This window comes from Epinephelus moara, chromosome 8 (genome assembly GCF_006386435.1).
Source record: "Epinephelus moara isolate mb chromosome 8, YSFRI_EMoa_1.0, whole genome shotgun sequence".
Classification (NCBI taxonomy): Eukaryota; Metazoa; Chordata; class Actinopteri; order Perciformes; family Serranidae; genus Epinephelus; species Epinephelus moara.
Genome location: NC_065513.1, coordinates 31645442 through 31661347, shown reverse-complemented (window position 1 = coordinate 31661347; position 15906 = coordinate 31645442). Strand labels below are relative to the sequence as shown.

General features: G+C 44.5%; 1 protein-coding gene across 1 annotated transcript; it reads left to right on the top strand.

Annotated features, from left to right (window-relative positions):
* Window positions 1–1376: 1376 nt before the first annotated feature.
* On the top strand, window positions 1377–15669 carry hic2 (hypermethylated in cancer 2). Its single transcript, XM_050050801.1, has 2 exons — window positions 1377–1664; window positions 12964–15669. The coding sequence occupies exon 2, from the start codon at window positions 13026–13028 to the stop codon at window positions 14751–14753; it is 1728 nt and encodes a 575-aa protein (XP_049906758.1). The 5' UTR covers window positions 1377–1664; window positions 12964–13025; the 3' UTR covers window positions 14754–15669.
* The last annotated feature ends 237 nt before the right edge of the window (window positions 15670–15906 follow it).

Below are 15906 nucleotides of genomic sequence, written 5' to 3'. Positions count from 1 at the left end.
AATGTAAATGAACACAGATGCAATGACGTGTTTGAATATTATTATTTTATATTACAATTTTCAATTAATAACAAATTAAAGGTCTTTGCAGGTATGTTGATGGGTTTCAATTCAATTAAATGTGAATTACGCAGAGGACAAAGTGTGTCGCACCCTTTATTATTTGTCCTGATAAGCCTCCACTATATGTGCTATTAAACATCTGGTACATGACATACCCCTGTATGGTTTATCACATGTTTGTCTTTGTCAGTGTCAAGGATCCTCAGCTATAGGGAGAGCTAATAACACAGAGAAACACATCCAGTGCGTCTGAGCGCCGTGATTATGCAACACACAGTGTGCGGAGCTTCCCTGCAGAGGATGCACTTTCCACGACAACCACAGCGTGTCAGAAGAGCACTTTGGCACGGAGCCATAACTTGGATATCCAACGGGGAATGTGAACCATAAACATAAAGCACGGAAGATTAAACTCATACACTATCTGGATCAATCTGTGTCTCCTCAGCACCTTGCAGGATGGGCAGGGATATTCATTAGTAGCTGCAGCGAGGTGGCATCATCACAGTAATCTCACTCACAGGGGTCCAATAAATGGCATGTAGGTGAAACCCATCATGTATCCTGTTTTCTATTGGCTCAGGGCTGGTGTGTGGGTCCTCTGGGCTAAGAGGAGGAGCCAACAGATCGTCACACTCCTGCACATCTGGTGCCCAATTTTTGAACCATAACCGGCTCCCTCTCTCTTTCTCTCTGCTGATACCTGTAAATCATCTGATCATCAATCATCCTGGGCTGTGGTATGGCTTTGGATCGAAGCGTCAAATGGCGGTTAATAGTTTCAATCCAGCTGATAAACTGGTTCCAGGATAAACAGTGTTGATGCAGTTTCCTCTGGTGATTTAAAATAGGTGCATTAAATACATTGCATAATTAAACTGCATGGTCTACAAGAGAAGACTCTTGAGGTTGCAGAGAAACATAGTCTACACTGCAAAAAATGTCACATAACGTATCCTGCATCCATGCAACGAGCTTTTTATATTTAAACCCAGTGATAGCAAACAGGATACTTTTATTTTCCTGCCGCACAAACTTGATTAAAACATTTTCTATCATGAAAAGGAAGGTTGCCACTTTGTTTCAAACTGATAGTTTTAATGCATTTCGTTGAAACTGCACCCAAAACGTGCTGGTTTCGCTCACATCCTCTCATAAAATATACGTTTTGTTTCATTATTCTTTTTAAATACGAGAAGCAGGCCTTAGCAATACGTAAAAATGACTTCCTAAGCGAGACATTTTTTGCAGCGTGGACCTGCATTCAGCAGTATAGGACCATGGCTGAGCCGAGCTGCTGCTGCTGCTGCTGCTGGGAGAAGAAGGCCTAAACCTCAGTGTGTACATATCCCTCCCTCTGTCTTTCTCTCTCCCTGCCATCTTGCAGGTAAAGTTGCCAGGGGTCCTGGGCTGAGAAAGTGGCCAAACCCTCCCACAGTTGGGTGTTTTCTCTGCTGCACTCTGGGCTGGTTTCTATTCAAATGTGGGTCAGGGGTGAGGAAGCCTAACGTCATAAGCTTGCAACATGGCGTCCCGAAGGCTGTGAGATGAGCAAGAGGATGGTAAAGAACGCTTGAGAACGATCCTACCGATGTAATAAGGTATTTAAAAGAAATTATTTCTCTTTGTGGTGGATTGTAAACGCGCAACGGGGCCGCTTTCGCGTCTGTCTGGATCGGATGGTTTTTCTCGCAGCTGCTGCAAGGATCGAAAGGGTTTTCGGCGTTACGGTGGTGTTTTTTTCCACGGCGTGCCAACAAAAAGGGGCTCCGCTGGTGCCTATTCTGGCTCTACCAGCCTGCTTGGCAAGCCGAGAAATCCCACATTATTTGCTCGAGCTTATCGCGGCTGCTGCTCGAAACCGCAAAATAAATGATTTGCAAATATTTGTGGCGTTTATTCTGGCGTCGTGGGCTTGTGAGAGATGCCCCCGCGGGACGAGTGTGTACCAAATATTCACCAGGCTGGCAAAGCACATTAGGCGACAGAAAGGATCCACAAACGGCTCGTTGCTGCGCTTTGCAGAAATGTTTCCACACTTTACCGCGTTTTATCCGCTTTTATCATCCAATATGTTCAATGAATCGTTTTCCTAAATGAACTGTAATGAGATGAAGGGTTCATTTAAATCGATCTCTCTCATGTAACCAAAACACCGACTTTCCTTTTTGTCAGATTTGCACAACACGAGACTAATTCAGCGTATTTTACGCACCGTATTTTGCGCAATCATCCTGATAATCATATAGATGTTACAGCCGGTACCTGTAGTGTAACCTGAATTGTTTATATGTAGGTTAAGCCACCGTGGTCTTAGTCACGGCTAATTAAAAAATGGTTTGACGGGATTGACTCGCATGTATACTCGTTACAATGTAGACACGGATTACTTTCAGGTTTAAATTCTGTCGATGAAGGGGATTGTGTGTCTCCATAGCCTGTAGGTGGGCTACTGCTATACATCGACCATCTTTGTGATCGGCTACAGTGTGGGTGTAATGTTACATATAGTGACCCAAAACTGCTCCATTGAAACAGTGTTGCGTGGTATTGATTTCCGGGTGTTAGTTATTATTCTGATAAAAGCAGCAACAACAATAAAAGCAACATCAGTAAGTTGAATATTTGTTTATTAAGTTCTGAGTCAGTGCAACAACAACAAATCACTTGCTAATAAAACAATGTGCTCAGGTGCGAAGGCAGCCTGGGTTCTCAGGTGATTAGTTGTGTTAAAGTACCAAGGGGCATGCAGATAATAAGGCACAGGAATGTGAGTAATGTGGGTTCCCTTAACTGGCTGCTGTTTTTGTGTAACCAAGTGTTTTGTTCTGTAAGTACATTTCCACTGTGGGCTGTTTTACTTTGCTTAGTTTCAACCAATGGCACACATGCTGCACTTCTGATGATAAGATACTTCAGTTTTACTTTAGGCTTAATGGAACCGATGTAGGTCTGTGTGAAAGTATAACAATGCTAAGTTCTCTATAAGTAATTTTGCCAGTTTTAAAAGTCTCACTCTTGATGCTTGAGTAAGCCAGAGGCCCTCGCTTGTCCTTTATCTTTTCTGCTCATCTAAAAATATGAGTTTGAAGTCGGTTAGCCACAAAGATTTTTTCTGTTCTTGATCTTGTCATGCACGACAATATGGTTTTGCATCGTCTTGCCTGTAGCTTAATCACACAAAGTGAACTGTGTTTATTCCGCAGGCTGAACGTAGTTGTCGGATGAAACTCCCTTTTTAAGTTTTGTCACAACTTTTAGGGCAATATGAAGATAAATACATCTTTTTTCACACCCTGTTATCCTGTTCAGGGTTGCATGGTGCTGAAACCTATAATATGAAGATTATAGGACTACATTTTGGTTGGTTACACCCACCTAGAAGTGCAGTTAAAGTGAGCAGTTGCTCTGCCTGTCAGCTTAAAATTCAGCCAACACTTGAACGCTGAATTGTGCTTCTCAATAATGCCGTGATAATGTATTTTTGACTCATCTCGCCAAGCCACAGAGATTGTGTGCCTTAATTTTACATTTTATATACATAATCTAATTTGGTGAGGCTTGTAGAGCTGGAAAGGGCTCCTGGCTGTAGTGCCTGAGGCGTTTGATGATGACAGTGCTGCATCTGTAACAGCAATAAGCTTTAAAGGCTGACAGTGTTTAGTTCATGTGTTTAGTTCATGTGATCCCATTATTCTGAAGACAGTGGTTCTTATAAACGTATGCAAGTATAGAGCTGCAACAATAAATCGATAAAACAATTTTATAATCAGTTAATTTGTTTAAGGAATTAAAAAAAGTAAAAAATTCTCTGGTAACAGCTTATTTAATGTGAATATTTTCTTGTTTCTTTACTTCTCTATGACAGTAAACTGAATATATTTGGGTTGTGGTCAAAACAAAACCTTTTGAGGATGTCATTTCAGGCTTTGGGAAACACTGATAAACATTTTTCACCTTTTTTTTAAAAACCATTTTATAGACCAAACAACCAATCGATTAATCGAGAAAATAATCTTCAGATTAATCAACAGTGAAAATAATCATTAGTTGCAGCCATACTGCTGCAGGTATCCAGAAATTCTGAAATGAAATAGTGTGCTGTATTTTGAAGAGAAGTGATCAAGTATATTGCACTGAAAATGTTTTATGTAGGCTCTTCCGCAAATAAGTACCTACCCAGCCTAACCGTATGCCTACTGTAGCTGTGGTCAAATTTACATTATAGGTAGCTACATCTAATAAAAACTATAGAACAAGTTAATATAGGCCATAAAAATGACCAAGTCACGTCAACTGATCAGTGTGACTAGTTTCATTGATTATTGTGGACTACAAAGGGGGGCCTGCAGGGTAATTTGAGGCCCGTGTGTGCCTCATGATCGGCTGGTTGGTCTTGCTTTACCCTACTTGTCCCTTCCCATTTTAATACACACACATGTACCCTGTGTAGATTGTGACCGTGGCTTACAGTGGCGTGTGTGGGCAGCACAATGCAGTAAGGCTACTTAGGCTATATGTTCTGCTGACATGCTAGGCGAGGACTTATAGATTGTGCTTGGCTGTCGTATCTATACGTATCCGTCTGTTCTGTTCTGCTGTGCGCTGCCTGTTCGAGGGCAGTTTGGTTTGTGCAGTGGCGCAAGCACCTCAGGGCAGGGTTGTTGTTGTTCTTAAAGAAGAAGAAACAGGCTGTGGAATGTAGTGCTGATAGCCAGAAGGTTATGCAGTGTTTAAAGGCTGGAGAAGGAGGAGGAGGGGGTGGCAGCTCTGTAAAACCTTGGACCATACAGGATCTCTCCTTACCCAACATGCCCTCTGTCCTCAGCCCAAGCATTAGGCCCACAGGTCATGTGGGTCTGCTGCTTTTTACGGGGGGGTTTATCTCATCAGCAAAGTTCATTCTCTCAAGACAGAGGTCACTTTATCATACCATTATGTTCACTTGTTAGGGAAGCAGTTGATTACTTCACTTTTGGATTTGCATTTCACAGTTGGCTACAGTTGGTTTGAGTGCCAACTGCCCACCAGTGTTGCTGGTAGCCTTAGTGAATGTCTTGGTGTTTGTTTCTCTCTTTATTTAATTACTCCAGGCGTTGTTTTGGGTTTGGATGCAGCAACTGAGCCATAAATACAATACAGCATGAAGACAGAGATTGTTAGATACACACATTTGTAAACTCATGGCACAGAGAGAGTAGTAGCTCTTTAGAGTTTCTCAAAATGGCCCGAGTACAGTTGAGTTAGACGTTTCTTCTGATTAAATATCTGGATTTGTTAATCTTAGAGTCAAACAAATCTCCCATATAATTTTTAACATTATTTCTTTCCATCAAAAGAACACACCTTCAGGTAGTGATTTAACTAAAGAGCAAATATGTAATCTGTATGTTGAAACAAAGTTTGATATTAGATTTATTAATTATATGTTACCTCAAATTGCTGGAAGCTAAATCAGAATGTATTAAATGAGGAAGGCTTTGCTTGTGCAGTGAGTTCAGTCTGTGTAATTGCTGCTTCCTGGTTCTTGTCAGGTGCAGCTGCTAAGGAAAGTATTCAGACCTACCTTGTGCACAATTATATTATGTTAAACATGTAATTTAAATTGATTACATTTGCCGTTTTTACCAATATCTACGCAATAACTCATTATATCAAAGTGAAAACATGCTTGTAGACACTTTTGCAAATTAATTAACAGTTATAATGTAAAATCTCCTGACACACTATGCCTTTAATCTTCAGAACTTTTATTTTGCATTGATTATGCACACGGCTGCTGATCTCTGTCTGCAGATGCTCACATACCTGTAGCCACCCTTAAATCTGGCATTCTGCCCTGTCCAGCCTGTTTTTGTATTTACTTATTTAATTCTGGCATTATATTGTCCATTGCTGATAAATAAAGCTGGATTGATTTAAATGGGAGTTTGCCGCAGGTTAGGCAACTGCATCCATCACAACAATACATGTAATGGGGGGTTTGTGAATGCTATTTTTGCACACATGAGAGCATACACTTGTATACCTGTTACTCCCTCAAGACTTGGCTGTGGCTTTAGCATCTAGTATTACATGCACACCTCTGACGAAATTCATTGGTGAGCTGTTGGGATGTAGAAAAAAATGTTACACCTTAAGTGCCTGCTCTAAAATATGATGGACATTGTCAGAAAAAGTTTCTCCTTTTTCTGGGTTTAATGCCCCGCTGCAAGGAAAGGCTGAAATGCAAAAGCTGTTGGACAGCCATTTTTCTTTAGAAAACTGCATGAATTCACACAGAAACGAACCCATGGCTTTGATTACAGCTTGTGTTGTGGACGTGTAAGATGATTTATGTGTGTGTGTGTGTGTGAGAGAGTCTTGGCTTTTCTTCCCTTGCTGCACAGCACCGGTCCATATGGGGTAGGCAGCAACCTTTGGCCCCCTCCTGTGATGAAATGGACAGGGCTCCTTTCATTCCACTGCACCCTGGGCAGGACTTGTTTGTCTGTAACATGGCTGAACTGCCTGAAAGAAAATTAGTCTTAATTGGAAGGGTTCTGTCCTGGCTGCGGTAGGGATACTGTATTTCATGTACTTTCCCCTTCAGTCAGGCAGCACTGGGGTCATTCACCTGTTCACCAGAAGTTGTATCCAACCATTCTGCAGAAATTCATGTCTCTGAGACAAGACAGGTCAGGCTTTACTTATTGTCTTGATGTTTTTGAGCTTTTGTACAGCAGGACGTCTCCCCTGCAGCTTTTCTGAAGAGATTATAACCAGAATTGGATCAGTGTCCAGAATTCCAGCAGATGCTCTGCATCAGAGCTATTCAACCATTTGCCATGGAGACACAAGTAGAAGCTGGTTTTTATTCCAAGGAAAGGCCACAGCTGGGGATTTCACTTATTATTTCACCCTCTGTAGTCACACTGGTTGGAACATAACCCTGAATATTCTGCTCTCCATGGCACCACAGCACTGCACTACATACATCACTGTATCTGTCTTAGAGAATTCAATACAAGGCTGTATGGCTTGTGTAGAATTTCAATGCAGAAGCCCATGAGGTTGCTTTAGGTTTCAGCTCAAACTTGATTTCTTTGCCACGTCTAAACTTTAACAGGTTTCTATGGGGTTTTTACTTATGCGCATGTGCATGACAAAGACTTAAGACAGGGAAAGTATCGCTGTGGCAGCAGTGTGGCAGGATGAGAGGAAGCGACATTACTCTTACAAGTGCATGTAACTGATCCAAACTCCAAACAGGGTTGAGCAGTGGAATATTTGTAAAACATACACACATCATGCACTGCCTGCTTAAACCAAATGCTCCAAGTGTCCATCACTAAAACACTTTATATATGACGATATTAAGAAATATAACTGGTGGGTTTGCTGGGTGTAACTGCAGGTTTTACAGTCACCAGGTTACTTTGGTACATATAAATGCATTCTCCTTTTTCCTGCCTTTACCTAATTTGCGCCCATATTTTTTTTGTGCAGTTAAACACATTAAACTGTGGACCAGAGTTTCCCAAATTTTTCTGAAAACTGAAATCGTGACCAAATCATCAGAGACTGGTTCATGTTTTTTTCCCTGTGATGCAGCAGATATTACGCAGGTGTAAGGGAACATGTCGAGCCCGTAGCCAAAAAGCACCGCTGCTCTGTTTAATCTCCTCATTGTGTCATGAGCCATCCTTTCTGTCATGAGAGAACTGAAACTCAGATAATTGCAGCACTCACGAGTCCTGCATGGATCAACCTTACCCACGCAGCACTGTCAGCCATGTTGAAATGGCTCAGAGGTGGTTGCTCGGTGTTTGTATTTCAAACTGGCTTTGTACCATCCCCCTAGCCCCTCCCCCACTCCCTCTGCCCACCAGCATACTCTCTGGGTGTGTGTGTATTTGTGTGTGTATTGAGTGCATGTGGTTAGCGCACTGTCTCTGTGAGTGCGTGCACTCAGCGAGGCCTTTTGCTCGTGTACAGGATTGGCTCACTTTCCATCTGCTTCAAACAGTCTTTTACCTGCACATCCGTCTTCTTCTGTCCATCCTCTGCACAATGTGACCATCTGCAAAGTCATTGCTGTATATTGTTCAAAGAAATCGCTGTGAATGATAAGCCTAGAGGTTGAATATGTTTTTAAAATCCCACTCAAGTCTTGTTTTCTATTGGTTATTTAGCAGATGACCTTTCACAGTAGTAGGGTGTGTTTTGTTATTGCGCCACAGGACTTTGCCTCACCTCTGCCCTCTCTCCTGGCTCTCTACCCTCTGTTCAGGAGATTAGTGCCACAGCCCACTGCTCTCTCAGTCACCGCCGCTGCATGAACACAGACTCTGAAAGGTTTACTAGCTCGCTGTTTAATCCATAACCTCCTTGGGGGGGGGGGAAAGGATGCAATGACAGTCAGCGGTAAATAAAGTAAAACCAGATCATCCAGATCGCTGGTGTAACCAGTTTAATGTAAAAAAGACTCACGTTAATTCACTGCTGGAGGCACTTTGGTGCATTCTAGTTTTCAGTCCCTTGTCGACCAACACACGGATATGTTATCCTGATTGTGTCTGTCAAGTCTGTGTAAACATCCCTGTCTGCTCATCTCCACATCAGCAGGCTTCTGTAACAAGTCAAGGTTGAGGCTAAGCAGTAGGGCGCTGTGTTTCCCCCTCTGTCATTAAGCCACAGTCACTTTTTGAAAAGGTTAACACTGCAGGCAAGGTAAGCTGATCCTGTGCCTGTGCTTGAAGGGCAACATCTACCCTGGTCTGCACTCCAAACGCAGGGCTGTCATGGTTGGTATGTGGTGCCATATTCGGTCAGGGCATGTATTGTTTCTCGCGGCCTCCTGATCGGCTATCTTGCCATCTCTCAACCTCCCTGCCAGCCCTTGCAGAGGGCTTAAAAATACAGGGATCCCACTGTGCAGGAAATGCTGCTCGCCAACCGCGTAACATTATACATATGAACTAGTCATCGTGCATACTGGAAACATCGCTGCAACTGTCCCAGTTGGGTCGTCTTTCTAATGGGTCATCCATCCCTGACTTAACACCATAACTGTGAGTCTGCGATGCTCTAACAGCCTGGATATGGTTTTAGAAATGTATCTACAGATGGCACAGGGTGGCATGCACTCAGAGTTGGAGCTGCCATGATGGTGCAGGCCTATCTGTCTCTCTGTGGTATTAAGCCTGCTTTCCTGGGCAGCACCATTGGAAGGGGAGCTGGGCCTACACGTGTCCCACCCTAGCTGCATATAGATCAGCCATAATCCATTAGCAGCTCCCTGGAATCCAGCCGGCACAGCACAGCACTGGAGGGGCCGGGGGAGAGGGTAGCCGTGTGGGTGATGGGGGGAGGAGAGAGAGAGAGAGAGAGAGAGAGAGAGAGAGAACGAGGGATGAGAAGAGGAGGGGGTGGGGGAGGGCTCTCTCTTTTTTTTTTTTTCTCTCCTGAGCTGGCTTCTCTACTCCGAGTCCAGCCCCCTTTTTATGTTGGCCTGCTGGAAAAGCCTCTTGAATCCCCCCCATAAAGCCTGCAGAGGTGCGTGTGTATGTTAAGAGAGAGACTTGACTGATATATGGCTTCCTGGCTGGCATCATAGCAGAGGCCCTTCTTTCTCTTGCAGCCCTCTTCTCCATTACCGCCTGCAGGGTTGAGTGCTGCACACCCCAGTCGCACATTCTGCGATTAACTGCAGATCTGGGTTATGTATTCCAGAATAGCTCATTGTAATTCACGTTGGGGACAGCAAACTGTTCCTGGGATGTGTCTGCGTGCCCGGTGAGAGGCTGGTGAGGGTGGGAGGATAGAGAGAAAGGAGGAGAGGAGCAGAGGGAAGACGGGGGAGGGGAAGAAGACCAAGAGTAGAAGTGTCAAAGCAGAGGAGGCAAGCCTGGGCCTGGACCTGGGAGTAATGATCACTCCAGCTGATTGTATCAGCCAGCCTAACTGTTCCAACAGAGTCGGCTTTGATGCACCAGCCAGCCATCTCCGGTTTATAGTTTTCGCCTTGTTTTTGTTCTTGTATGATGTTCGATTATTTTTGTGGCACTGTGTTGTCCCCACCATACAGACTTAACGAATTTCCTGTCAGTCTTTTCAACCTCTTCAGTGGCAGTTTGAGGTTTTTATGCGAGTTATTCTGTCACCAGAGTCTGTGCAGTGATTATAGATGTTAACTGTCGGGCCTTGACAGATTATTCAAGGCTTTGTTAAAGAATGGTTTGATGCAGCATGTCATTATTGTGCTGGGAACATCAGTTTCCTTGAGAAAGCAGCTAAAACATGTGTAGCAGTTAGGTAGATTTAGTGGCATCTAGCAGTGAGGGCTGCAGATTGCATCCCACTGTATTTTCTTCTTGTTTGAATTTCTTCAACGTTCATTATTCAGGAGGTTTTTACCGGGAGCCAAATTATCTGCAGAGGTCGCCTCCTCTCCAAAACAAATGGACCAAGTGATTAAAACCAGTAGAAACACCAAATAAAGCAGTTTCACATTACCAATCAGTGTTTATCCTATGCTGTTTAGCACGTCATAGACGGGCCGCTAGCACAGCACCTGCTAATGTTTGCTCACCAGTTTTTCTGATAACTAAATGTGCTCATCTCATTTATGATCCAGACATTCAGGAAATCTTTTACAGGCCTGAACTGTCCACAGAGGTCTCTTCCTCTCCAAAATAAACAGACCCAGTGATTTAAACCAGTAAGAACACTGAATAAAGCAGTTTCAAGTTAAAAAATGAAAAATGGGGCCGTATACGAAAATGTGAATGGCCCTATCTGGATCTAGTTTTTGGTTTGTTTGTTATGGGCTACTGTAGAAACATTGCGGTGTAACATGGTGATCTCTGTAGAGGAGGACCTGCTCCCTATTAAAATATAATAGACCGTATTCTAAGGTAACAAAAACACAATGATTCTTATTTTCAGGTGTTTATTCACTGAAGAAAACATACTTATTATATTCAATATGCCACTATATCCCTTTAAATCCTACACACAGGACCCATAAGGGAACAGGTGAAGCAAAATTTGTGGTGAACTACATTTGTATGCAGTTTTTCTTTGTTAATATACATCTGAAAGTATTCAAAAAGGGAAACAGGCTGTACCAGCTGCCCTCTGCTCTGTGACTTTAGAATGAGCTTTGGCTTAATGCATGTTTGTGAATGTCAGCCCTCACATGAATTATTGCAGTTGAGGTTTTGAGAGTTCGGTCATGTGTCTTTGAACTCACGTTTGGCGCTTCTGTCGCTCCAGCTGAGTGTAGGAATCGCTGCCTTCTTTCCTGCAGCGTATTACGAAACATGATTTTCAGTAAATCTCTGAGTTGGCACTGCGTTGAAATGGCGCGTTTTCACATGTATTTACGGCTTGAGTTAAGCATTTCTCTGTATTACTGTGTAATCTCCTGTAATACGGTATACCCTGCTCTGATCAGGGGGCATTAAAGATATATGTTCACTTTCACAGGATGCCCAGGGCTTTAAGAACATGCCAAACATGAGTCACGGACAGGCCCTGCCGCTTCAACTAAAGCACACTACTACTGTTATGTTAAACCAGAGCTGTTTAGAGGCTCTTGCATCTATTCCAGTAAATTACTTAAACAAAATATTTTGAATGGCAGGCTGAAAGTAGAGCACTGTTGTGCAGAACAGGTCATCACTATGTAGTTAAACAGTGAATGAGATTCATCTGTCCCATTTCCATAAATGAGGGCCTCTCTGGAGGATCAAGTGTTGCTGTTCTTGTCTTTGAGCCACACCCTCCCTCCCCCTCCCTTCTCTGCCCTAGCTCCTGTGTAGTTTTACCTGCTCAGGTGTCACCTAATCCCTCCCCCCGGCCTTGCTGTGGCACCGACCCCCACCCCCAGACAATGGGGCAGGGCTGACATTACCATGACCTAATGGAGGCTAGAGTGAGCCGAGTTTCCAAAGAGGGCACCCCACCGAAACTAGAGTTACTCCACGGAGATAGGGAAGAGAAGCTGAGGGGAGGCTCCTTAGAAAAGTAGTTACTTTACCCTTTCTTCTTCTCCGCCCCGTTGGCTTTTGTGCCAGAACAGTGGCAAAGTGTATCAGAACTTGATCCATGTAGGGTTGCAATTTGTGTAAAGAGGAAGGTGAGAGGAAGGGAAGGGTTCCAGTTTCTAAGCTGCCATGTGATTATGTGGCACGCTGTGCTAACAGTGTGCTAATTTCCCTGTGAGAGCTAAGAGCTTAGATTGATGTACTCACTGTGGGAGTCATAACACATGCAGTTTCATTGTTAGATGTGTCAGACTTGCAAGCACTGTAGCTGTCAGCTTTTTTTTCCCGACTTGTATTAAATTTTAATCTCACTGAAGGCTGCAATAAACCAGAAAATAAACCAAGCTTGTGCAGAAATGTACTGCTTTTGAACAGTCCAAGCTCTGTCAATACAACGAGCTTGTACAACACATTGCTTGGTCAACATTTTTGGGCTTTTTTTCATTGCCAACTCAAGTGTGGAAACATTTATTGCCTTCTGTTAAAGACCACTGCTCCCCTTTTCATTTCTTTACTCTGGCTTACACACTGTATTGAATAACGTGTCATTTATCATGGTATCAGTCTAATTTTTCTTCATGTCTATAATGTAAAACTAGAAGAAGGTAGATCGAAACTTTGCCTTGCAAAGCGAAATAAACTTTGTCTGGAGCCTATGTGTGCAGATTTCCTTTCAATCAATCAATCAATCAATCAATTTTATTTATAAAGCCCAATATCACAAATCACAATTTGCCTCACAGGGCTTTACAGCATACGACATCCCTCTGTCCTTATGACCCTCGCAGCGGATAAGGAAAAACTCCCCTGCAACAAAACTGCCCTACAATGTAAAACTAACCACTTTTTTTCATTTTTTTTCTTTCAGCTTTAGGTGGTGCTCGTGTAGGAAGAGAGAGAGAGAGAGAGAAGGAAAGAAGGAAGGTGGAAATGGAACTGCCAAATCATGCCAAACAACTGCTGCTGCAACTCAACCAGCAGAGAGCCAAGGGCTTCCTGTGTGATGTTATCATCGTGGTGGAGAATGCACTCTTCCGTGCCCACAAGAACATCCTGGCAGCAAGCAGCATCTACTTCAAGTCTTTGGTCCTCCACGATAACCTCATTAACCTCGACACAGAGATGGTTAACCCCTCTGTATTCAGACAAGTTCTGGACTTCATCTACACTGGGAAGCTCCTGTCCTCGTCGGACCAGAGCAGTGAGCAGAACTTCAGTGCCCTCTTAACCGCAGCCAGCTACCTCCAGCTCCATGACCTCGCTGCTCTGTGCAGAAAGAAGCTCAAGCGCAGTGGTGGGAAACCCCTGCCAGGTAAACCCTCCACTCCAGGTCCCCTCAGCCGCTTACGCCTCAACAACCAGCGCCTTTCCTCTTCTACCCCTGCTGGCCCCAACAACCACTATCCTCCGACCCCCTCCGATGCCGACCAGCCACAGCCAGATGAAGGCCTTCGGGACAAGCTCTCAGACGACGAAATGTTTGTTGGCAGCTCTGCGAGGAATGGCAATGGGGGGAACGGCAGCAGTAACGGTAACCTCAGCAGTGGAGGCAGTGCTGGGGAGCCAGACCTTGGACTAGATCTGTCCAAGAAGAGCCCTCCCTCTGCGGGCACAGCCACTGATGCCCTCAGCCCACACAGCAACTCCCAAGAATCCCCTCAATCTGCCTCAGTATCCACAACCAACAGTGCCTCACTGGATGACTCCTCTACCACCCTACCAGGTGTAGACAACTGTGGCTCAGAGAGCATGGAGCTCAACTCCTCCTCTAAAGCCTCAGATGAAACCCAAAACCAGCCTGATGGCCCTCCACCCCAGAAGAAAACTCGGCAGGGTGCTCGTAAGAACGAATGGCCTAAGAAAGAGGCGTCAGGGTTGAAGTCTGAAGATCACGACAGACCCCTGGTTAACGGAGTGATTGTGGGTCCTAAAGATGGCCGTTCCTCTGACCAGTCCTTCCAGTGTAAAGATGAGGAAGAAGGAGGAGAGAATGGCCAGGACCACACTGATGAGAGTGGGCAAAGTGACGGAGAGAGTGCAGGAGGCGGCGGAGGAACAGGAGGGGGACACCACAGCGCCAACTACGTGTACCGGCAGGAAGGTTTTGAGCCAGCATTTGGAGACAACCTCTATGTGTGCATACCCTGTGGTAAGGGCTTCCCCAGCTCAGAGCAGCTCAATGCTCACGTGGAGACACACAATGAGGATGAGCTCTACATCAAAGAGGAGGGAGGGACCTTTGTGAAAGAGGAAGATGAGGAGGAGGCAGAAGACCTGTCTGCCCCTGTGGGTCCCTCCAACTTTGGCTCTGAAGCGCGCCCGTTCAAGTGTACAGTCTGCAGTAAGAGCTACAAAGACCCGGCGACGCTGAGACAACACGAAAAGAGCCATTGGCTGACCAGGCCTTTCCCCTGCAACATCTGTGGCAAAATGTTCACCCAGAGGGGCACCATGACGCGCCACATGCGCAGCCACCTCGGCCTCAAGCCGTTTGCATGTGAAGAGTGTGGCATGCGCTTCACACGCCAGTACCGTCTGACAGAGCACATGCGTGTCCACTCTGGGGAGAAGCCGTACGAATGCCAGCTATGCGGGGGGAAGTTTACCCAGCAGCGCAACCTCATCAGTCACCTGAGAATGCACACCTCACCCTCTTAGAAATGCATCAAGCCAAAGAACTCTGGGAATAGAAAAAAAAACGCTTCTCTACCTTTTTTCCATCTCGACAGCAAAGAAACGCACACGTACACGTTCACATGCAGACACTCAGTTTCTACACATGAATTCCAGTTTACGACGCCCTGGCTAAGTGAATGATGTAGCTGTTAGCCACATTGGGCTCTTGGTGACGGTGGGAACTTGTTGATGCAAGGATCATGTCATCATTTATATCAAGCGACGTCTGCTCACCTCTCAGGAGTTCTAGAGGGACAATTACTCCTGTCTCTCTCCAAAGTCACAAAGCCATGGTGGAGTGGCACGACTTCTGGTCTGCATTGCAAGTCTGTCAAATGTGAATGTGGGTACTGATACAAAGTCAAGCCCCCTCACCTCATACCCCTCAGCAGCCTTTCTCTCTTCTACCTTTTGAGCATTGAGTCTTTGAGTTATTCAGATTGTTCCTCAAACTGATTAACTCAAGAGTCCCCTCTCTACTCCAGTGCTATTTTGACCAAAAACCCGTGCAAACAATACTGGCAATAATTCAGCAAAAAGATGATTTTAACCTGACAGCTTTATATCCTTTGTTACGTTGGTGATGGGGATCTGTATGTAAGAGGAGGGGTAACTGGGTTTGGGACCATCTCCATGCTTTAACTGAAAGTCCTGAAAGAAATGGTGGGATGACATTTGGATTTTAGTTTTTACAGATCACAAATACTCAAAGGTCCTCTCTGCAGCTGGCCACAGTAATATAGAGAGGATTATCATTGTTTTCGGTTTTGCCTGCTAGTGCTCCCAGGAATGAATCCTGGGTGAAAGATGAACCTCTTGAGGTACTTGTTTTACTTAAAGAACTTGTAATGTTTCAGTGAATGTTTAAACTGGAAAGTCTTGGGATTTTTCTTGTGGAGGGGAGGGATTTGGGTGGGTGGGAGGGTGGGGGTAGTTTAAAGGGGGTAAGGAGAGGGTGTTTTAGACTGAGCGTCATGCTCGGTGGGTACGTTTTATTTTTTTGTCTGTATAGCTTTCCTCCCCTCAGAAAAAAGAAAAGTCTATTTATATAGGCTTGTGACCTCGCTACCTCTGATTACTCTTACGAACTCTATGTCGATTAGTTGAAAGTTCCTATGTAATTAATTGTAAAAAG

Excerpts from the sequence above, each read along its gene's own strand:
- hic2 (XM_050050801.1), top strand. The coding sequence starts at position 13,026 with ATGGAACTGCCAAATCATGCCAAACAACTGCTGCTGCAACTCAACCAG.